General features: G+C 33.1%; 1 protein-coding gene and 1 long non-coding RNA gene across 2 annotated transcripts in view; one reads left to right on the forward strand and one right to left on the reverse strand.

Moving 5' to 3' along the window:
• The window catches only part of LOC145726011 (uncharacterized), a 180,359-nt gene extending 177,965 nt beyond the window's left edge, over positions 1-2,394 (reverse strand). Inside the window, exon 1 of the long non-coding RNA XR_014177465.1 lies at positions 2,200-2,394. This is a non-coding gene — a long non-coding RNA (uncharacterized LOC145726011). The remainder of the gene's footprint in view (positions 1-2,199) is intronic.
• A 165-nt stretch (positions 2,395-2,559) lies between these two features.
• LOC145726000 (zinc finger protein rotund-like) overlaps positions 2,560-25,619 on the forward strand; it is a 192,156-nt gene continuing 169,096 nt past the window's right edge. Inside the window, exons 1-2 of the mRNA XM_081974928.1 lie at positions 2,560-3,128; positions 16,709-16,849. Coding sequence (XP_081831054.1) covers positions 16,709-16,849 — 141 coding nt within the window. The 5' untranslated portion in view covers positions 2,560-3,128. The remainder of the gene's footprint in view (positions 3,129-16,708; positions 16,850-25,619) is intronic.

Below are 25,619 nucleotides of genomic sequence, written 5' to 3' on the forward strand. Positions count from 1 at the left end.
GTAACCTGAGGAAGTAATTTTTTTTTGAATCATAATCCTTATGACTTTTTGACCTTTGTCAATGTACAAATTGTAAAAGCAGACATGCTACTTAATTAATCTGACCAAAAAACTGCCATGTGACCAAAAAAAATTAAGAGTGTATTTTATCAAGGTTTATCATTGTCTCAATACCAGGGGCCTTATAACTAAATTTAAGAATGCCACAAATGTGTAGGTAAAAATTTGAAGGCATTCTGAGGCAGTTTAAATAATTTTAAGGCATTTCAAGGTAATATGAGGCATTTTAGGCAGTTTTAAGGCATTATTACTATGCGACATTTTGAGCAATAATAAAGCCTTGTGAGGTATTTTAAAGGCATTTCAAGGTATTTTGTATGCAAAATGGCATTTTGGTTTACAAAAAATTATCGGCGGTCTACCCCTCAGTCTAAACAATAGCCTAAGTTTAAAATTTGAGCAAAATATCTCATAAACTGTAGGAGTTAAAGAGACCAATATTTTTTTAACACCCTGTACACGGCAACTCGACTTGTTTTGAGATCCTCTACACGCCCCTGCTCTGTGTCTATAAGGTTGTGAATCACCCTGTATATTACCTCCTGATACTTTGTTCTTTTTTCTCGAAGGTGTAGGTATATTTTATTAATAATAGATTTGTGATAATGGTTTGAATATTTATTTTAGGGATGTCGATTTTTAGTATCGATTCAAATGTCGATTTTCCAAAAAAATCGAGAAAAAAAGATCAATCTTTGAATTCGATCCCATCCACCTGTTATTTTAATTTTTTATCTGACTTTAAAGCCAGCTCTATTAAGCAACTTTTAAAAGCCCACTTTTAGGCAAAGCAACTAAAAAATTCAATATAAAGCAAGGTGGTTTATCATTTTTTTATTAAAAAATTATGTAATAGTTCAAAACGTCAATCGGAACTTAACTAATTATTTTTCAATGAATATGGTATACCACATGTGAAATATCGACGGATAAGATCGAGTTTTTCCGGAAAATAACCCATTTTCGAAAAGATCGATCTGGGATCGACTAAAGGCGTTTCAAGTTAAGATCACAGAGCCAGTTGAACTAAAATCGGGCAACCCGTTCCTAACCTAACATTATAAATAATATGACAGACTGTCACTTCATGTGTTAAATCACCGCCCTCTATACTAGAAAGCCTAAAATGTCACTTTTAATGGCGGCGTTAGCGGTTTTCGTTTTATACACAAACGTATGCAGATGCAGTAAAAAAAATGTTTTTTTTTAATTGTTTCGTGTAGTTGATTGCAAGTTGTGAGTGAAAAATCAAAAAAAGGTTCATTCCCGATCCAGATATGTATACCTAGATAGAGCTTTTTTATACACAGTCAAGTCCAGCCTAAACAAATTGGTTAGAACATTTGTCCTGGAAAGTACAATACACAACAAACTAGTTTAAACACTGTTCAATGTAAGAAAATCTGTAAATCCTTGAAACTAGGTAAGCAAAACTGGTAAATGGTTTTTATGTTATTACCAAGAACATTCATTCAAAATTATTTTTGTTGCTCTCACATTGAAGGATGCTTTAAAATGTAACTCACATACCTGTGCATATAACAAGTACTTAATAAGTTTACTGTACTAGAAAGCACTTGTACCTACCATTGAGTATATTGTTGGAGAAAAATCATCCCACTTCAAAGTGTTCCACCACTGTTGAGTTAGATCCGGTTTTTTGTAAAGTAAAAACTGACACGGTTGGGCTTTTTCCTGAATTGCTATTACAATGTGGCTTGAAAAACTTATGAACGACAGCAAACAAAAATAACTTACGCAAATAACCTCAAGTTTTGATTTTAAACCGTAAAAATTCAACTAATCCTTAAAAAACTCAATTTCCACAATACAAACAAACGCAAACTGTCACCACTATTTCCGCCATAATGGAGTTTTTGACAAGCACCTTCTAGGCATTCTAGTATAGTAGGCGGTGGTTAAATTCCTAACCAAAATTAACGTAAACAAACAGAGAAATGACAGATGGGATGCCCGAAACTGTTTTCAAAACTAAGGAGTTTTTCAAAGAGGGAGTATCTCTTATCTTGAAACGCGAATACCCTACATCATTTTCCTTTTTGTTTTGTCAATGCTAAAATATGTGTTTGAAACGACAAAATGTACACAGTGTATGGATACATAAATAATGGTACTTACAATTATTTATTTTAAACGGGCCAGCCGAGGCGAGGTAGCTGAAATTTTTTCAATGCTATTTCATACCATTAACCGACCAACTGGTTCCGTGGATGTCCGTGCGTGTTTTTTTTTTTGCGTACGAAATCCCAACATTCGCGACCGTCCCATTCCAATCCATCGGGACACCCATAAATCCTTCTTTATCCGACAGAGAGGAAAAAAAACGACAATCAATTCACTTTCCTTGTCTCGCTCGCGCCACGCTTTTCTTTGGTGCATTGTTTCGATGGCAGTAGGCGGCGTCATTCCGCGAAGACGCCCGAACTGGTCTCGAAGTTGCTGTTGCCGCGTTTCGTCAACGATCGCACAGTCGGCAATCGCGGTCTCTGCGATTCGTAGCCAACTATGTTTTCCGGTCGCTGAGCAAAAAAAAGAAAAAACGGCCTTAAAAGCCACACGGGTCCGGACTTTTTTTTTCCACCCTGTATAAAAAAATTCAGTTGGAAGTTTTTGCGTTCGTGTTGTAGTAGTGGCGTACGAAAGGGCGTTTTTGTGCAATCCGTAGGTTTTTTTTCGATCATCATGAAGGGTTTTTGCCGTTTATTTGGAAACTTAGTGCGGGTTCGGTTCAGTACCGCCGGTTGTTGATTTTGAAGTTGTTCCAGACTTAAATTAAAAAGAAAACTGGAAAGTACTTTAAATAAACCACACTGCAGTACTTAAAAGTAATCCACAGTGTTAAGAGGTAAATTTGCAAAATTTACCAGAAAAAAAAGTTACAATCCACATTCCTGCACGCTGATAAAAATAGGAATTTGCCCAATTTGTGCCGGGGCAAAAGCGACGGACGTGACCAGTGTACGGATCCAGTGGTGTGCCAACATTTTGGATTTTTTCGGTGGTTTTTTTTTTGTTTCGGTGAGCCGCTGGCGTAAAACATTTACAAGGTAAACAATAATTTACATTATTTATTGAGTTTCAGTTAGGCGTTAAACATCTACAGGAATTTTTTCCTTCACAACAAAACAAGTTTTTTTATTAAAATATTGTAATTGTTTATGACGGTACTAATTAACACTGTTTTTTACTGTAATATACTTGACTTTAAGATGACTTTTGAGGATTGTTAAAGTGTCATTTGATTTGAGACTTGAATTGACACTTTAAGATGTTAGCCAATTTTCATGTCATCAAAGCATTATTATTAAAGCCGTTTGCGTAGAAATATCATTAGGTTAGGTATACTGTGGTTCTCTCGTTCTAGCATGAACGTATGGTCGTTGATAAGTTCGTATATAGTTTGAAATCAACTGTCACAGCCTCAACGTTGTTATTTGCAACGTTATCTAAGACATACGCTTTTTGTGACAATTGCCATCCATAGGCGACCTGACCATAACAATTATTAGGGACCTTAAGAAATTAGGCACTCCAATGAAATGTCAAAAACAGCTGATTATGTTACTAGGAGTAGAAAAAGACGATTATTATCGATTATTATATAATATACAGGGTAATTCAAATTCCACCTTCACTTCAGAGATTTCGGAAACTATAGGAGATACGAGAAAGTTTAAATTGGGGCAAAGTTGCTCAACCAAACGGAGTTTTAAAAATTTTGATTTTCCTAGTATTTCCGTAGATATCCGAAAAAAACTGAAAATTTTATTTTTTGTTTTTATTTATTTCTAACCTTATTTGAAGATATATCCCAAAACTAAAAACATCTTTTCATTGTCACATTTTCCCAGCTATTCGATGATGGATTCAAATTTGTCACACGACGTTTCGTTTTTTGGTAGTCATCATCCACTTTCTTTATTCTTATTGGATTTTTGGTGGGCTAAATTTAGTGATGTATAATAACTTAACAAGTACTACCAAATAATCTTCACAAAACGTCTCAACCCATGCCAACTAAGGTAAAATTAGTTATTATAAAATTATTTTGTTATTTATGAAGCAAATTCATAAATAACAAAATAATTCAATAAAAACTAATTTTACCTTAGTTGGTTTTGAGTCGAGGGGTAGATCGCCGAAGTATTTTGGTGTACCTACACACTCAAGGTAATTCGAGGTATTATGAGGCACTTTGCTAGTATTACCAGTATTTTGAGGTATTACAACGTATTATGAGGCATTTTGAGGAATTTTTAAGGTATTTATAAGGCATTTTATCAAATTTTGAGGCATTGATTGTATATTTAAAAATGTTTTGCGATATTTTTATTGGAATTTTTAGTGAAATAAAGCCTAAATAAAGGAAATTTGGCGATATCTTAAGGAATACATTGTAGTAGACCAAGCAGTAGACAATATAGTATATCAATATAAAAAAATTTACCGCACATGTAATTATTATGGTAAAATTTTTGTTACATGATATTAAGTGGAAACAATATTCATTACAAATTATTATAATAATTTATAAATTTTTCAACACTTAAACTCTATTTTTAAGGTCACGTCAACTGGATTTACAGTGTTGCAAGCTCTAAAATTGCATAATCAAAGTCACCTGATGTGTCTCTTACAATTTCAGCTTTTACAACTTTCTAAAATAGTCTAAATTTAATTTACCAAGTTTTTAAAGTTTAAACCACATTTTAACGGTCACGTGATTAATTTTGACAGATATCAACTGACCTTTACAGTGACGCAAGCTCAGAATTGCATTATCAACGTCACGTGACGTGCACTTTGCAATTTAAGTTTTTACAACTGTCCAAATTTTATTTATCAATTTTCCAAAGTTTAAATTGCGTTTTGGAGGTCACGTGACTGTTTTTGACAATGTCAACTGGTCTTTACAGTGTTGCAAGTTCAAAAATTGAATTACCAAAGTCACGTGACGTAGTTCTTAAATTTTACCACTGTCTAAATTTAAAATACTTAAATATTTAATTTTTCAACTGCTTCTTTTAAATTATAGGTGTCTTTATTTGACATGTTATAACTTGGTTACTATGACAGTTAGAAGATTCGTTTAAACGTCAAAATATAACCCGTAATTTCAGACAACCGTACAAAAAATAGTTTTGTTTGTTAGAATTTGAAAAAACAGTCACCTGACCTTAGAAAATCAATTTTAAGCTTTCGGCACAAGGTCAAATCAAGTGTCAAAAATTTGGAAAAAAGCTTTATGTTGTCACCTAACCTAACCTAAAAACTGTCACGTGACTTTTAAAAAAATGAATATTAAACTTTTGGGTCTTCAAAATTTGGAAAAGCAATCAGGTAACCGGAGGAAATCATTTTTTTTTTGAATCATTAGTCCTTATGACATTTTGGCAAAGGTCAAAATTGTAAAAGCAGACATGCTACTTAATTAACCTAACCTAAAAACTGCCACGTGACGAAAACAAATGTTTAAGGCTGTATTTCATCAAGGTTTATCATTGTTCAATACCAGAGGCCTTATAACTAAATTTAAGAATGCCACAAATGCGTAGGTAAACATTTGAAGGCCTTCTGAGGCTGTTTAAATAATTTAAAGGCATTTCGAGGTATTTCAAGGTAATATGAGGCATTTTAGGAAGTTTTAAGGCATTATTACTATGAGACATTTTGAGCAATTCAGGGTATTTTGTATGCAAAAAGGCGTTTTGGTGTACAAAAAATCTATCGGCGGTCTACCCCTCGTAATCAATTTTCGGCCCAATTTACTGTATGACACTATCCAATCTACCTTGGACATAAAATTTTCAAAATCTTGTATAAGAAATTTTGTGCTCCGAAAAACAGTTTTTTACTTCTAATACAAAAAAACTCATATAAAATTTGCCATGCTTGTTCACCATTTTGAAGTAAATTTTGAAAAAATGTTTTCAATTTTTTTATCAGATCATTTAAAATCTGATTTTTTTTCTTTATACATTAGCCCATAAAAATGACGGTATCTAACTATGCAAAATTTTGTTTAGAAACAAGTATGGGCTATGGCCGAGGATGTACTATTCAAACTTCCCGGAAATAAAGTTTAGGCGCCTATAAATTATTACAAAGAAAAAAAATTTCCTGGTCATATTTCAATATTGTAATTAGGTAATTAAGCGTCAGCATTAATGGTATAGTCACGAAAAACAGTAATTAATTGTGTTTAATCGAGTTGTTTTAGATTTTTGTCATTGATTATATTTAGTACTTTCAGCAAGCTAACGTTATTTGTTTAGCATTGTGTTTAGCAGTTTTAATTAAATTAAAAGTAAAAATGTATAGAAAAATAATTTGTATTTGAATGTTATTTTGAACAGGCTTGCAATACGGGGTTTCTGAGATATTTGAGGTTAAAGTTGTGGTGTGAATTTCTGAGAAAAGTGGCATTGAAAGTGTCTTCGTTGCCTTCAAACTCCTTAAATCGGTTCTTTTAAGCGGGACACCCTGTATATTATTACGTCATTTTGTAGCCCCAACTCAAGGCTACATAATGAGCTTTTAAGGTGTAACTAGACTATTCAATTTTTTTAAACTGTCACCGGTGTAAACGTAGTCAGAGTACCCCAAAATTGTCTTTAAAACTTATTAAATTACACGAAAATTGTCTTAAAAATTGATTGATTGGTGGATTTTCACTGTCAATAATAAAAGCCCTCATATATTAAAACAAAATCCGTGTTTTGAGACATTTCAAACTTTGACACCGCTTTTCTCCCTTACTGTACCGAATTTTGTAGTGTTTTTTCAGGTTATTAGTTAGAAAACTTAATAAGGATTCCAAAAATGTGCTTAAAAACAGTTATTTTCTCACTCCAAGTCAGTTTACAATCGATTTTGTCCGTGACTGTCTTGTCAAATTGTGTTTTTGGCATTTTGGCAGTTCAAATTTTGACACTACTTTTTACTCTGATTGTACCAAATTTTGTAGTGTTTTTTCAAGGTATCAGATAGGAAATTTAATGAGGATTTCAAAAATGTGCTTAAAACAGTAATTTTCTCACTCCAAGTGAGTTTTACAATCGATTTGGTCCCTGACCTGTCAAATTGAACAAATCAAAAGTTTCATGCTATTGGATAGGAAATTTAATGGGCATTTTAAAAATGGTACTTTTCACTCCAAGTGGGTTTTATTTTTTGAGGAAATTGAGCCGTTTTTTAAATTCTAAAAGTCACCGGCATTTGTCTGATATTTATGTTTTCAATATTTATAAGACAAATTTGAATTGATCCCAAAAGAGAAAATTACTTCAAGCAATTAATAGGAAATTAACCTTTACTAATAATGACAGATTTGACAATATTACACGTTGTTACAAATATTTTTATCAACAAATTTTACTAGGTTAAGATTTAGAACAAATTTTTTTCTTGTAATTTTATACCTACTGCTGCAGATTTTAATATTTTTAAATATGACAATTTTGATATCCCTGAGGAAATCACCCTCTTACAGATTCTGCAGCAACTACCTGATTGGAACAACACAAATTTTCAAACGAATTATTTTTTAGTGAGAGTGTAGCAAATTAATAATGTTCATTAAGTGCGTTTTTTGTAAATAATTTTTACTTTGTATTCATGCGGAAAGCGTCTTTCCCGCCATTTAACGGTTAGGTTAGGTTAGGTTAGGTTAATAACTATTTTCCACAACAATATCACCGTCGCTATAAAAAATATTTTTTGTTAAAACTATAAAAGTTAGAACTATCTAAAGGAAATTAAAAACAAACAATTTGAGAAGAGTTTTTGGTAAAAGAGCAATTTTATGTAACTCCTTTGATCAATCCTATCCTAAAAAATATTCAATAATTTACTAAAATTTGTTATTAACTAATGCACTACATGTGTTTAGCTTTGAACTTGCACTTGGTGGATTGTCAAGGTGGTCTTGTTGCCCGTTAGATAACCTCTTACGTGTTAACGTTACGCGTTGGAAATCAAATTATAATTTTAGATTTATAATATTGTTCTGCTAATGCATGCATGAATTTAATTAATTTAATTATTATTGTATCGAGCTGGTATTTAATGCAGGAGCAATAAATTAAAAAGCGACCTCAGCATAGAACAGGGCATAACTGTGGATTTCAGTGCCCCACATGTGAAAGAAGTAGACTAAAGTCGTGGGGAAGAATTTATTGTTTTATTCTAAATAAGTGACTGACGGTGGTGAAATTGGCAAGAATTGGATGGCATTTTTTCCGGTTAATTACACGGCCTGCACAACGCCTAATTATCGATAATTGCCCACCATTGTTGCTTTTCCTTATATCTACATGTGTATAATACCTTTTCGGCCAATAAACGGTCGACATTCTAATCGTACCACGGCTACGGCCCCATATCGCAGCGGCTAATTAAAAATGGTATCGCATCGAGTGAGAGTAAAAAAAAACGGTGGGTTAATCACAGGTTGTCAAACCATGTGGAAAAACAGACCCATAAATTTCCGCGTTTAGTACGAATATCGCGCTTTTAACAAGTTTTTTCCATCAGTCGCTTTCCAAAACAAAATCGATGGAAAAAAAATGTACATTTTGCATTGAAGGATAACGACACCATAATGAGGGGAAAAAAATCGAAATATCGAGGTGATAATTTGGTTGGTACAGCAGATTAAGCTTGATTACTAGTACAAGTCAAAAATAAACATATACAGGGTGTCTCTAAAAGGTCTGTCAAAATCTTGAAGCAACTTACCTTTGTCCGAAATTGCTCCGTCTTCGAGATACAGGGTGGTAAAGTTAATAAATAAAAATCGATTTTTTAAAAATATAATGTACATTTTGTAACGTATTACCTTCAAATCAATACTCAGAGGTTTTTTGAGATACGTAACCCGAATTTGGACACATTTTTCCTGCGGTCGTTAGATGGCGCTTTACAGTCTACTTCTCATGGTTTTAAGTGACCGTACCTTTTTGGTATAGTAAGGGAGCAAAGCGGACTCAAAGTTCGAACTGTCAGAAACACAGTTTGAAAGGACAGTCAAGGATAAAATCTCCTATAAAACCGACTTGGAGTGAGAAAATAACTGTTTTAAGCACATTTTTGAAATCTTCATTAAATTTTCTATCCAATAACCTGAGAAACACTACAAAACTTGGTACAGTCAGGGAGCAAAGCGGTGTCAAAGTTCTAACTGTCAGAAACGCAGTTTGAAAGGACAATCAAGGACAAAATCGCCTTTAAAACCCACTTGTAGTGAGAAAAGGACTGTTTTAAGCACATTTTTGAAATCCTCATTAAATTTCCTATCCAATAACCTGAGAAACTCTAAAAACTTTGGTACAGTCAGGGAGCAAAGCGGTGGCAAATTCCGAACTGTCAGAAACACAGTTTGAAAGGACAGTTAAGGACAAAATCGCCTGTAAAACCCACTTGTAGTGAGAAAAGGACTGTTTTAAATACATTTTTGAAATCCTCATTAAATTTCCTATCCAATAACCTGAGAAACACTACAAAATTTGGTATAGTCAGGGAGCAAAGCGGTGTCAAAGTTCGAACTGTCAGAAACACAGTTTAAAAGAACAGTCAAGGACAAAATCGCCTGTAAAACCCACTTGGAGTGAGACAATGACTGTTTTAAGCACATTTTTGAAATCTTCATTAAATTTCCTATCCAATAACCTGAGAAACACTACAAAACTTGGTACAGTCAGGGAGCAAAGCGGTGTCAAAGTTCGAACTGTCAGAAACACAGTTTAAAAGAACAGTCAAGGACAAAATCGCCTGTAAAACCCACTTGGAGTGAGACAATGACTGTTTTAAGCACATTTTTGAAATCTTCATTAAATTTCCTATCCAATAACCTGAGAAACACTACAAAACTTGGTACAGTCAGGGAGCAAAGCGGTGTCAAAGTTCCAACTGTCTCAGAAACACTGTTTGAAAAGACAGTCAAGGACAAAATTGCCTGTAAAACCCACTTGGAGTTAGAAAATGACTATTTTAAGCACATTTTTGAAATCCTCCTCAAATTTCCTATAGAATAACCTGAGAAACAGTACAAAATTTGGTACAGTCAGGGAGCAAAGCGGTGTCAAAGTTCAAACTGTCTCAGAAACACTGTTTGAAAAGACAGTCAAGGACAAAATCGCCTGTAAAGCCCACTTGGAGTGAGAAAATGACTATTTTAAGCACATTTTTGAAATCCTCCTTAAATTTCCTATAGAATAACCTGAGAAACAGTATAAAATTTGGTACAGTCAGGGAGCAAAGCGGTGTCAAAGTTCCAACTGTCAGAAACACAGTTTGAAAGGACAGTCAAGGACAAAATCGCCTGTAAAACCGACTTGGAGTGGGAAAATAACTGTTTTAAGCACATTTTTGAAATCCTCATTAAATTTCCTATCCAATAGCCTGAGAAACACTACAAACTTTGGTACAGTCAGGGAGCAAAGGAGTGCCAAAGTTTGAATTGCCAGAAACAGTTTGAAAGGACTGTCAGGGACAAAATCGCCTGTAAAACCCACTTGAAGTGAGAAAATTACTGTTTTAAGCACATTTTTGAAATCCTCATTAAATTTCCTATCCAATAACCTGAGAAACACTACAATACTTGGTACAGTCAGGGAGCAAAGCGGTGTCAAAATTCGTACTGTCAAAAACACAGTTTGAAAGAACAGTCAAGGACAAAATCGCCTGTAAAGCCCACTTGGAGTGAGAAAATGACTATTTTAAGCACATTTTTGAAATCCTCCTTAAATTTCCTATAGAATAACCTGAGAAACAGTACACAATTTGGTACAGTCAGGGAGCAAAGCGGTGTCAAAGTTCGAACTGTCAGAAACACAGTTTGAAAGAACTGTCAAGGACAAAATCGCCTGTAAAACCCACTTGGAGTGAGAAAATGACTGTTTTAAGCACATTTTTGAAATCTTCATTAAATTTCCTATCCAATAATCAAGTTAAGTCAGTGATAAAAGCAATGTAAAAATATGAACTGCCAGAAACACAGTATTTGTAATTTACCATTAATTTACTGGTAAAATTTTTCTGGTAAAATAGAATATTTACTTTACCGGTAATTTACAAATCATTACTAAAAATTACCTGTCAACAGTGTAAACCCAGTCAACTGGTGTTGTAACTTTAAAAATTAAAAAAAGTAGACTTCTATCGACCTTATTTGCCAATTTTTTTGGTGGACCACCCTGTAAATTAATTTGGTATTTAGAGTAGTAGTATTATTGTGTATATGCACGTAAAATAAGAACAACTGTAGTTAGTTACTTGGAAGAAGTAGGTGAGGTTGGTTTTACGTAACTACGAAATCTGGTCCTTCATAGTTACGAAAATTTGGAAGAAATTCTTGCCATTACATGTTAGATTGCCTCTTAGCAATTGCCGTTGAATATGGCCAACGAAAAAATAAACTACTAAATGTATAAGAACAGACAATTCACAGAAGAAGACATTACAATGTTGAGATACAGGGTGTTCAAACTCACTACTACGCGCTGTTCTTCCACGTCTTGTAGTAAAGTCAAACCACAACCTGTGTACCTTCTGAATTTAAGTAACAAAAGTACAATTGATATAAATGGTAAAATTTTAAAGAATCCTCGAAAACAATGGGTCGGTTTTCGAGCAAACCAGATTATCTAACCACATAAAAATTCTAAAAATAAACCAATTAACCAATGAATGGAAATCCAAGCCATTGATGCATTCGGGTCAGACCGAAAATTGCAGTCATCGTAACTGAAGGGTTACGGTAGCGTGCAACCGCAATAACCCCTAATTATCGCACTAGTTAACGACAAATGGAAGTTGGATAAAGGTTTTGCTTAAATTTGTCTACCAAGATGTGTAGGGTATAAAACAAAACTGAACTGAAGCTATTCTCTAAACTATTTCACCTGTGAGCATGCAACTGAAATTAAGCAAATATTGATTTAAAGTAGCGTAAAGGCGTATAAGCTCGCATGCATTACCATTAAATAGAAAGTTTTTCTAATGCAGAAACACAATAAATAACATTGAAATCAATTTTATATAACACGTAATCAGTGGTTGGTTGGATGGGTTTATACGTTTATGGTACTGGTTAACCGAAAAAGTTGAAATCCTCCACTAATGAGAATCTGCCAAAGTATGTCAATAAGTGATAAAAAAAACATCCCGAGTCCTTATAAAGCTAAATATCACGATCGAAACCGCAAAACTCTTGCGATAGAAAACCGTCCTATACCAGCTTAATTAGTGCCCTCCATCGTTGGGTTTTTGTTCGCTTGACGGATCCACCACGCCAGAATGGTTCATTAATTTTTTCCAGGAGATGAAGAATTTTTTCACTCCGATTGTTGTTTCCATTTAAATCTTCTCGTCGTTCAAATACATCGGTCGATCTGTTACGCAATGTCGTCAATTAAGCTGCGGTTTCGTTTTTGGTTTTTGCAGTTTTTCATTCCGTTAGGCGAGTGCTACTATTTCCACTCCGTATGAATTTTTTTGTGGTCGAACCGGAAAATTCGATAACTCGCCCGTGACTTTCTATCGTCTAGATGGACCTAACGTGATTGTTCAGAAAATCAAGGGTATTTACGACTTACGTGAAATTTCAAATGTCACGGTCATAGCCAATTACCGTCGAATTGCGCCGACATTGTTACTATTCATTATAATAAATATTTTAATGAATAACTATTAATATGGAATAAGGACAATCATAATCGTTTATACGGTTATCGGCTAAATTACTTCAGGTCGGACCAATGATAAACAAAACGAATTCAGACTACCGTCATTCATTATAAAATTGACCTTTGGAAAGTTACTCATACTAATTACCCAGAAAACTGTTTTAAGTTCATGTAACACTGAAAATCATTAAATAGTAGAGGAAAAATTACATTTCCCTGTGTACCTACATACAAAGTTTCAACTGTCAGCCTGGAAAGTTTTGTGTCTTAAATAGCAGCACTGTTCATAGTTTGTGATTGGTCAAGAATCACAAACTACCCAAGTCTATTTAAATATGCACAAAGATTAATAAAGGGTCCTATTTAACTTTCTGAGATATTTCTCTTCTTACTAATTTCAGAAACATTGTGCGAGTCAAACTATTTGTAAGCTCAAATGTAGTAATGACTCATTATTCACGAGTAATAAGTGTTATTATCTGGTAAAAAGCTTTCATATTATTAAGCAGTTGTAGAAAAATTATATTCTTAGTACTCGTATTAACATTAATTGTCCGTGAAGGCTTTAGTTTTAACATTATTAGATGGAAAATTAACTTGCATAGTAAGTTGGGTTTTTAGACTTGCAAAGGTTTTTATCCATGTAGAGGTCAAAAATTAGCATTAAGTAATAATTAGCGTAAGTTAGCAACACTGTTCGTATAGTTTGTGATTGGTCGAGAAAAGGAAGCCAATCACAAACTACCATACATTGTTTAAGTTACAAGTTTGCATCTTTCTCATATGATAAAAGTTTGTATTGGTTGCTTTTATACTATATTAAGTGAACAGTGATTTAACTTTGACATTCCTCTTTTTTACAACACTATTTTTACGGTCAGAAATAGGTGTGATTGGTTGATTTCATATTTCACTCATAAAACTGTGATTGGTCTGTAAATTCATTTCTGTTCAGCCAGCCATTATTGCCATCAGTTCTATCGTTAAAACAATACCTATATCTACCGTTTTGTTTGTATTTCTTTGTATATAATATACGTTTTTAATAACATGCCATTATGTGGGTTGTAAAACATTTTATATAAAGCGAATTGCCAAATCCACATGTTTAATTTTGTAGTGTTTTTTCAGGTTATTGAATAGGAAATTTAATGAGGATTTTAAAAATGTGTTTAGAACAGTAATTTTCTTACTTCAAGTCAGTCACATGACTGCTTAGTTAAATTATCCTCAGAAACCACATGATATCTGTCACTAAAGTCAAAACTGTCAAAGTTTGCCTATAATCTGCAAGAATTAAAGTTTAACACAGTTTTCTTTCAGGTTTCGAAACAAGACGTGTTTTGAGATTTATGACAGTTATTTTCACAAATTGTCACGTGACCGTGTAGCTAAATAGTGATCTAAGATCACATGACAGCTGTCACTAACGTCATAATGCGCTCAAAAGCTGCAAAAGTCAGGTTTTAGAAAAGTCTTTAGTTTTAGAAAAATCGTGTTGAATCATCCGTGTAACTGAATCATCCTCTAAAACCACGTGATATCTGTCACTAATTCCAAAACTGTCAAAATTTGACTAGAGTTTGCAAGAACTACTGTTTAACACAGTTTTTAGAACAAGTCGTGTTTCTGATATTTATGACAGTTATTTTGTTTTATTGTCACATGACCGTCTAGGTAAATAGTGTTCTAAAATCACGTAACAATCACTAATGTCAAAACTGTCAAACTGTACTCAAAAGTAGCAAAAATCAGTATTTAGAAACGTTTTCTTTCAGTATTTGACGTGAAACGTGTTTCTAAGATTTACGACAATTATTTTAACCATTGTCACGTTACTTTCTAACTGAATCATCCTCAAAAACCACGTGATATCTGTCACTGATTCCAAAACTGTCAAAATTTGACTAGAATTTGTAAGAACTACAGTTTAACACAGTTTTCAAAACAAGTCAGGTTTATGATATTTATGACAGTTATTTTGTCAATGGTCACGTGATCGTCTAGCTAAATAGTGTTCTAAAATCACGTAACAACTGTCACTATAATGTCAAGACTGTCAAACTGTGCTCAAAAGTAGCAAAAATCAGTATTTAGAAACGTTTTCTTGCAGTATTTGACGTGAAACGTGTTTCTAAGATTTACGACAATTATTTTAACCGTTGTCACGTTACTTCCTAACTGAGTCATCCTCTAAAACCACGTGATATCTGTCACTAATTCGAAAACTGCTAAACTTTGACTAGAACTACAGTTTAACACAGTTTTCAAAACAAGTCGTGTTTCTGATATTTATGACAGTTATTTTGTCAATTGTCACGTGACCATCTAACTAAATAGTGTTACAAGCGTCACTAATAAAACTGTCAAACTGCTCCGAGCTGTGCTCAAAAGTAGCAAAAATTTGGATTTAGAAAAGTTTACTTGCATTATTTGTATTATTTGATATGAAACGTGTTTTTGAGATTTATGACAGCTAAATTATCTTCTAAAACCACGTGATATATGCCACTAATATCAAAACTTTAGAAAACAATTATTGGTGATTTATATAGTAAACATGCATCAGTTTTCGATATTGAATCGATGATTAAAATTTTTCGCAATTATTAAAAAAACACAACACACACAAAATAATGTAAAATGAAATTTGTTTGTCTTATATAAATTATTTATTTTGTAATCTATCGTTATTTGCCATTTTTTGACTGATTATTCTACCGACATTAATAAATACTTTGCTTTACCCTTACTCTAATCTGTTAAGGAGATGAAAAATATTGTTGTTAAGATTAAAAAACTGCTATTATCTACTGGTTTTTTGTTACAACAAACGGCTATTTTGTACAAGATGTTTCCGGTTGATATGATATTAGATCTTTCAGAAATTCATACTACCGAGTAGAAAATCAATGTGGTTTTTCATGGAAATTCATTAACCTTGAAGTTTACGGTAACTTTGGGAAATCCATGAATTTTATACTTGGTGATCAAGTACAATTCTCATATACAAAGTTTTTCTGAAAATTTAAAAATAACCCTAATAATGTAATCTATTTTAAGTTTTTGTGATAGTTTTAATTTCAAACTTTTTTGAAGGTCACAAAGTTTTTTGTTAACGTCCTTTAAAGCTTTTTTAAAAAACAAATGCAGAATTTAGGTTTAACTCTGTTTACGGATTGCCTGATGCAAAAACGATTATATTTTTCAATTTTTTAAAGCAAAGTTAATCAAAGAAAACTGAAGGGGGCCAAAGACACTTTTGGATTTTGTTGATTGGATTAGAGCGTTGAATTTTATTGTTTTTAGTTTTCTTATTTTATCACGGTTAACAAAGTAATAAGTATAAAAGATTTAAAAGATTCAATTGAATTTTTATTCATTTGTTTCCAACCTTACCGTCTACGTCTATACTCTCTTTATTTGATATTTCTTATGTTAAGTTTATGTAAATTGCAGCACAGTGGGGTTTCTGATTGGTCAAAAAAAGCAGTTTTTAGCTTGCTGCTTTTTCTTGACCAACCACAAACGACAACCACTACTGCATTTTACTTATTATACTCAACAGAATGACGTACACTTTCAGACATTTCAAAATTCTTTATACAAAGTTGTCAATAACTAGTTATATTATTACTAAAGTTGTAAGACCTGTAACCACTCGTAGACTTGCTAAAAGACTACTCTGACTAAACTTTAAACAAGATAATATCAAACATAACCATGTTTTTCTACCGCATAACGATCTGGTTTTGTATAACGACTCTCAGGATGTCATTTGCTACTACACTTAAAAAAAAATCTTCTCGTGAAAGTTCAACCAACCTCCTAATCGAGTTATAATATTGTCAATGTCCTATTTGAACTTAGTGATTGAAAGCTAATTGTTTTACAGCGATTTTAATTGCATTTACCCAGACCGTGTTTTTTGTCTGTTTCAGATGAATATGTACCCATGGTATCGTGACTCCGTGGGAGGTCATCAGTTGGGCCAGCTTTGCGCTCCCATGGCGACAACCATTAAGACTGAAAACGGCTACAACGATTGTATGTTGGCTTTGGATTACGCCACCCAAAGCAAGGTAAGAATCAAATTTAGTTTCAGGTTGGTTAGTACAAACTGAAAGTGAGAAGTTTCGGTCTCAGTTAATGACATAACGAACCGAATCGCCGGAAACGTCATGTGTCAACGGTCGTTATTTTATTGTCCGGCAAATGGGCGGAGGCACGGACACGCCTACGTATGACCATAAATTGTCATACAAGGTATGAGATGGACTTCATTTATTACTGAAGTTAATTCGAGTTTTTTGCGTTTGTTTTGCCAACTATCTACAATATAAATGACTTTATATTAACGATTAACGCTGTTTGTGTCCAGGTCATTAACAACTTCACCGATTAGAATCTCAAAAACGTAAACCCACTTGAATCGAGTTTAATTTAATTTTTTTTTGCCTGCGTCCGGCTGCATAAGTAAACTACCCATTTGGGTTGTTTTATTTTTTTGGGTCGTTTGTATAGTCTGCAGTCCATTGAGCGTGCGAGGCCGGCTTCTAGTCAAAGATCCACGTTCGTAGAAAACCAGTTTCCAAAAAGTCATCGTCAGTCGTCGGCACATAATAAGCTAAGTTAGCAGGATTATAAAACCGGTAGCCGCTTCCGAATTTGCGAAATTGTTGATCATTGTCTGTTTTCGGCAGGTCTTTTTTTGGGCTTCGCATGCCTTGCATCGTTTGTGAGTTAAGGCGAACGATTAAAGACCGTTTCCACTGACCCTCGGTTTTTTCAATGAATAAAAAATGGGTCAGAATTTCAAAAAAACTTAAAACTAACCTGAATGATGTATGACTTATGTAATAGGTTGCAATTACGACAAACAATAGTAATCAAAATGAAGGGAACACTTGTCCACCACATGGAAATGGTAGTGTTATGCAGATCAAAACCACGACAGCTGTAGCCATGGTCATTGACTATTGTTTTCTCAATTACACAAAAGAAAAGGAGAAAATTAAATATAACCAGATTCACGTACAGAGAAAGATGTGTTCTCATAAACAAACAAGGAATTTCACTTCTTGAGAATAAGAAGAGTTTAAGGTTACATACATTGACAACCACTCAATATATTGAATTTTAGCTACACTTAACCTCTCGACACAAATCAGTCACAGCATTATTTCTTCTTTTTATTCGTCAAAGAACTCCATTGTTATTGAAACTGCAATTCAGCAATATCTTCCATTCCGATATTGTCTCGTCCAACGTTCCATTCCTAAATATCCATAAGTTGTGAGGTGCTTCATCTTCTGGGCAGATCCCATTTTCTAGTTTTTGTGTCTTAACATAGGAACTTCTCTTCTTCAGTAACTATTTTGGTGTTAGCATTACTATTTTCCAACAATTCTACTATAAACACACTGTCAAAGGCCTTTGCAAGACGACGTGTATTTTCTGGTCCTGGTCTGTTTTTTAGTCAGTTTCTATATCCGTTTATACTTTTTATATTCTGTTTTTACGTATCGACTGCTAATAACTACTATTACGTCTTTGGAACAACTTTCTCAAAACGTGAAATAATTTTTCAATCTCACAATTTAACAATTCTACCAGAATCATTTAATACACCTTCGAGAAACCAGTAAAACGTGGTTTTTCTTCAGTTGTCACTTCACAACTGTCAAAAAACCACCCACAAAACTATAAAGAACATTTCGCCTCTGATACCTCAAGAGAACTTAAACTTTTACTTTTACACCTCCACGTTCCGACTGGGGCAAACTTTTACAGTTCTAACGTGACTTTAGAGACACTTTTTACTCTGTTACTTATGTCAAAACTCTAAAAAAAAACCACCCATAAAGAAAGTTTATGACTGCTTATGATAGTCTAACAGAAATTTACTTTTTCACGTTTGTATAACTTTTTTTCTTTGATTCTTAAGTCATAAATGTAAAAAAAAAATACAATGCACCTGTAAAAACCATTTTGCCTCTAATACATCAAGAGAATATCTCCACGTTCTGACTGAAGCAAAGCTTTGAGAGTTCTAACGTGACTTTAAAGACACTTCTTATGTCAAAACTGTCAAAAAAATACCCATAACACTATAAAGTTTATGAGTTCTTGATAGTTCAAAGAAAAAGTTCCTGATTTTTACTTATACTGTACTATGTTAGCATTTTTTCAAAATATTGGTGCCATTATTCCGTCAATCCGTAAAAGTAATTTCTCTATTTGATCTGTTCTGATGAATTCTGTCCTTTTCCTTCTTCCTAAATAGATGATGAGTTCTAGTACTAGTACTTTTTGTCATAATAAACATTCTACGTATTTTTTCTTGTAAAACAATGTATTTTTATTTTATATTTTAAGTTGTCGCTCATATTTTGTCTATATAAGTTTTTATTCAGTTTCTTTTACATTAGTGTTCGAAAAAAAACACTGCAAATGTGACTTTCTACACTTATGTAATGCCTGAACAAAATATACAACTTAAAAAATTCTGACCAATTTAAGACTGGAATTATAAAATTTAACTAACTACTAAGTCTAATTAACCTTTATATTGCAATGGCATTTCCTAATTATGAAAAATTACGTTAGTTATTTTGTGTGAGTAATTATTAGAATGTGGATATTTGTGTATTTGTTTTATTATTGTGATTGTTACGTCACAACTGTCAAAGACCAATTTGTGTCTGATATTTCAAAAGCAATTAAAATTTTTACTTTTATATTATACAGGGTGATTCCAAAGTTGGGGTTTCTTTTCACTTATTTAAATTTAATTAATTTTTAAATTCTTAATTTTTTTTTTCCTTTGACGGTTTTTCGAAATAAGAACAATAACGAAGATACAGGGTGTCAAAGTTTTACTGAAAAAAAAAACAAAATAAAAAATAACTTAAATTTAATTTTAACTAACTACAGGTTATTCATTATCAACAGACATAAACAAAAACAAAAGATTTCAGCCGCCTTTGAACTAAGTTTCAATAATTTTACATTTTAAATTAAAACAGCATTTAATTTTAGGCACGCATTAAGACGGATTTTATTTTTTTACTGGGAAACGGTGCGTCGTAGAAAAAAATAATAAAAGGGGTTTTATTTTTAGAATTGAACAAGGAATTCAATAATAAATTTTATGTTGATTATTTCCTTCCTATCAATTTTGACCAATCGCTATCAAGAATTAGTATAACAAATGTAAATTTTAAGTGGAAAAATCACTTAACAACTGTCAACTTAGCTGTCAGCAGTTTTTCCGGAAAAAAAATCGAAAAAATTTCACACTCCTCACAGCAACATAAAGAATAGTGTTACCCTTTCTAGCTTGAAAGTTATTGTTCTTATTAATTATTGTTCTTATTGTTTTAATTAAAATAAAATGTTTCTCAGGAAATAATCTTACCAAATATCCCTCGTGCATCTAATTTTTCCTGTGGAAAAATTGGAATACTTGTTTCTAAGTAGTCCAGATCTAAGAGTCTAAAATCCTCGTCTTCGACTCGGATGATTTTTAAAACCACTCTCGCTCATGCTGTTTGTTAAAACAAATTACTTAGAAACTCGTTTTTTCCGAATTTTTCCGGAAAAATTAAATGCACTAGGGATATTACCCCCGAAAAAAAACCAGTAGGGTAATATTTTTTTTTTTAATATTTAAAAAAAATTATACGCACGCCACTGGTAAACGCAAGAAAATTGTTGTTTCTTGAAAAATTTCCTTTCCACGTAGCTATTGACACCTACAAAATTTTGTTTAATTACTTCAAGTGGTTTGGCCAAAATCATTAAATTATTATTTTTTCAGTAAAACTTTGACACCCTGTATCTTCGTTATTGTTCATATTTCGAAAAAGCGTCAAAGGAAAAAAAACTTATTTTTTGAAGCCCTATTCGCAGGTGAAAGGAAAGCACCAACTTTGGAATCACCCTGTATAGTTCATCGTTTCGACTGAATCTTATTTTGTCAGTTACTACGTGGGTGACAGAGTGGTCACGTGACACTAAGGCAATTTTTTTGCTGTCAAAACTCGCTCATAGATCTAGAAAGTCAGTAATTTGTTTTTTTGTCTTTTTTTGAAAAAAATGTTGCATTTATCCTTAACTATTTCTACTTTATAAAGTTAAATTCAATTTTAGGTGGAAAAAAAAATGTAGAAAAAAACTGTTTAGATCTGCTACTTGTACTTTCTATAAAGTACAGCAACACACGCCCAAAACGACTTTCAATAGACAACACGAACAAGAAGCGTAGATTATTAGGAGCCGGTGGTTCCCAAAGAACCACGGTCGTACAAGCCGAACCGATAACGATCGCCTATTGATGCCGTATCTTTGTTAATTAATTAATCGACAAGAGGCCTACGTCAATTACTTTATATAGTGACGTCACCCGGGGGCCTACTACTCCGGAGGCCGTAGACTTTGTAGTCTTTGATGTAGCGCCGAAGATGAGAAACGCGTCGCTGTTAGTGTTAGAATCACTCCCTTTTGGGTAGTCGTTAATTAGATAATAATGCTGATAATTAACACCAGACTGGTGTACCTACGTAAAAAGTGTGGCAATTTTTTCAAAACAGTCTTGTTTGCGGTAGAAATCATCAATACAATGTTATTTGCACTTGTGGTTCACAAAGTTGCAGCAACATGCAAGGAACGACGTAAGGTCGATTGTCAACTACCTGGGCGGCTTCAAGATACACTAACTGACTATCAATTAGCCCGAAAACAAGGCGGTTTCTGTTTTCGGCTGCCACAGTTAACAATTCACCAAAATGCTGGGAAGAAATTCCTCGATCGGTGTTTTGACTTAAATATAATGACGAACCACAGCAGGAATGTGAATCTACAAACCTATTTTACTGAATATAGTTTCGTTTGATGTACCACCGAACCACCGTGTGTGTCAGATTTGAGACAATTTGAATCAAATCATTTTTACTCACATAAATTAAAGCCAAATGTCGAATCAGTTAGATGTTTTTGTTGTTTCTCAGATCTCTCATATGTTTAAAATGCAGTATTAAGACATAATTGAAGAAAGTGTTCCTCATTTATGCATTTTTTTAGTTTTTATATTTACCGAGATTCCATTACATGTATGAAACCAGTTTGGGATATTCGGGATAAAATATATCTAAAAAGTTTGTTAATATCTCGAAAACTACCTGATTTAATTTTTTTTCTAAGTTGGCGCCCTGTATATTACACCAGATTTTAAGAGTACTCATAAAAGCCACAAACTTTGAAACCTAATCTAACAACGAAACAAATAAACAAGTGTTGAACATCATTTAAATCAGGACCAGATTTAATTCAGAATGTGATACAAAAATAGGTTCGTATTAAAAAAAAAATGCTGATAATTCTTGCTTTAAAGGGAATAAGGTTGTAAACACAAAAAGTTGAATCTGAAAGTTATATTTTGTAGTGTTTTTTCATGTTATTGGATAGTAAATTTAATGAGGATTCCAAAAATGTGCTTAAAACCGTAATTTTCTTACTCCAAGTGGGTTTTACAGGCGATTTTGTCTGTGACTGTTTTGTCAAACTGTGTTTCTGACAGTTCAAACTTTGACACCACTTTCCTCCCTGACTGTACCAAATTTTTTAGTGTTTTTTCATATTATTGGATAGTAAATTTAATGAGGATTCCAAAAGTGTGCTTAAAACCGTAATTTTCTTACTGCAAGTGGGTTTTACAGGCGATTTTGTCTGTGACTGTTTTGTCAAACTGTGTTTCTGACAGTTCAAACTTTGACACCACTTTCCTCCCTGACTGTACCAAGTTTTTTAGTGTTTTTTCATGTTATTGGATAGTAAATTTAATGAGAATTCCAAAAGTGTGCTTAAAACCGTCATTTTCTTACTCCAAGTGGGTTTTACAGGCCATTTTGTCTGTGACTGTTTTTTCAAACTGTGTTTCTGGCAGTTCAAACTTTGACACCACTTTCCTCCCTGACTGTACCAAATTTTTGAGTGTTTTTTCATGTTATTGGATAGTAAATTTAATGAGAATTCCAAAAGTGTGCTTAAAACCGTCATTTTCTTACTCCAAGTGGGTTTTACAGGCGATTTTGTCTGTGACTGTTTTTTCAAACTGTGTTTCTGGCAGTTTAAACTTGCTTTTCTCCCTGACTGAACCAAATTTTGTAGGTAGTGTTTTTTCATGTTATTGGATAGGAAATTTAATAGAGTTTCCAAAAATGTGCTTAAAACAGTAATTTTCTCACTCTAAGTTTTTTGGGTTTGACAAGCTATTTTGTATTTCCTCCACTGTAATACTGACAAACTGTGATAAAAAGTAGCAAAAAATCCGGGTTTAGAAAAGTGTTCTTGTAGTATTCAATTCGAAACGTGTTACTGAGATTTATGACAGTTATTTTGACAGTAATCACGTGACTGCTTAGCTAATTAAATTATCCTTCAAAAACTACGTAATATCTGTCAAAATTTGCAAGAATTACAGTTTAGCACAGTTTTTGAAACAAGACGTGTTTCTGAGGTTTTAGACAGTTATTTTGACAATTTGGTGTTCTTGGGGTGTTGTTCACAACAAAACCCAAGAACCAATTGCTTGACAGCAGCTAGTTTTACAGTAAGTTTCAATATTGCAAAATGTTGCAATCAGTATCACAGCAAATCTAAACCAAAAGTGGGATGTTTTAAATCACTGGAAAACTTATAGATACGAAAAAATTGCAAAATTGAACAATGAATCCGTATTTTGTGGAGGAGAACATCAAGAGCGCACTACACAACACGTTCGAAGAAATAAAATAGAAAAAGACACCCTGTAAATCAAAATAACATCAGTTAATATCTTAGAAACTGTGATGATCTTGAAAATAGTAAGAAATACAGAGTTAATGAATTTATGAAAAAGTTGAAATTTTTTTGCAATTTGACGAAAATCTGAGAAAATACGAAATTTTAGGACGTTTTGTTACAACTTTTTCTGCTTGAAAATGTGACAACCATATTATTACGTATGGTCTCGATTTTTTATTAAAACAATCCTTGAAAGTAACTAGTTTTTTGAATAAAGTAATCCGCAACACTTGTTTGTTTGTTTAAATTTTACATTAAAATTCACTGAATTATTAATTAATAATGTTGATTGATTCAACAGGAGACGAATGATATTAAATTTAATACAGTATGTTGTAGAATGACAAACGTAGTAACAAAATAGTGCTTATTTATTATTTTCCAATCAAAAGATGTTTTAACTTGACATAATTCACAGGGAGTTCCTATTTAATTTTTTTACTTACATTAGAGTCAGATTTTTTTTTTGTTATTCTAACCTTAATTTCAAACAAACAAGTGTTGCGCATTATTGAAATCAGAGCACAGTTTTCAGAATTTGTTCTAAAAGATTGGGGTTGCATTTTGAAAAAATCACGTTTTGTCACATTTGTAGAGGGGAAAAAGTTGTAATAATCTATTACTTTAAATTATTTCATCAAATAAGATCAGAACAAAACAAAAAGGTTTTTTCAAAAGTTTTGCAATTTCCAGTCCTTAGTGTTTTTCAAGTAGTTAATAAACACAAAAACAATTAAAACCTGCATTAAAACTTGCTCATTTGTTTTAAAATGATTTGTTCTGTAGGTTAGAAATTGTATCAATTATGCCGGACATGAAAGACAGTAGCAATTAGTGTCATTTAATTATTTTAGATGTTAATATTGCCCTACTGAGATTGGATTGTGTGTATTATTTAGAAATGTATAAGGGACTTAACGATGTGAAAGTATACCCACACTGCGTGTTCCTTTCCTCACAATACTTTTTTCCTTGCATAGTGTAGAATTCTTGTAGAGCGAAAAATGCCCATTTCGCAGTTAACTAACAAGCAAAAGAGTTTACTATTAATTAGCACTGCGAGATACCATCACGAAATCAGCATAAAACGAATGTCAATAATTCCATAAATAAATAATCTGCGATTTCATTAAAATTGTTTTGACGTTGAGACTGGTTAAAAGGAGGCGAAATATTAGGAAGCGCCCGACCGTTATTCGATGCAGGGCCGTACTTGCGTTAACTGGTAGTACTTGTTGTTACGCCAACAATGTCGTAAATACATTTTCGGATCAAAAACGGTTATTAAAACGACGGGGACGGGCATAAAATTATCATTCCCCGCGTACTGACCGAATACCTGGCAAGCGTTGGCGATCGACAAGAAAAACGCGTCGACATTTTTCAAACACCTTGCCCAACATGGAAAAACTGGATCAGGTCCGGTCTGTCGGCCGGCACTGTCTCGAATTTATCGCGAGTTGGGAATGCCGAGGAAAGTTTCATTACGCCTCGGTACAGTTGCGGAAAACGTCCGCTTATTTCTCCGGTATGTTAACGTTAGACGATAGCTGCTTTAACAATTTGTCGCATTCTGTTTGGTTCTAACTCGCCACTTGGAAAAATTCCACGAAATTTCGATGGCCTTTGCGGAATGGCTTCGCCGAAGACTACACTCGACGATCTTCAGACATTGAAGCATGTCTCAAACTAAACAAAGAGAAAGTCACGTCTCAAGGAATTTTAAAAGGAAGAATCTACAAATTGAGGAGAGCATAACATATTCTTCATGGATTATACATAATTTTGAAGTGTTTATCCAACAGATGTTGCTATAATTGCTATAAACTACAAATTTTAGAAAATCAAGTATTTAAAAACTGACTTCATCTGTTGCAAAGATATTTTTCTGAAAATAGTATATTTTCTATTAAGGGCGCAGAATAAATATTGTTCTTTCTGATATACACGACCATCAAATATACAGAGATGTCTCTAAAATTGATGAGCTAATTTGTGGAAGTATAA

The sequence above is a fragment of the Ips typographus genome, linkage group LG3 (assembly GCF_016097725.1).
Source record: "Ips typographus isolate SLU linkage group LG3, UJ_Ityp_2.0, whole genome shotgun sequence".
Classification (NCBI taxonomy): Eukaryota; Metazoa; Arthropoda; class Insecta; order Coleoptera; family Curculionidae; genus Ips; species Ips typographus.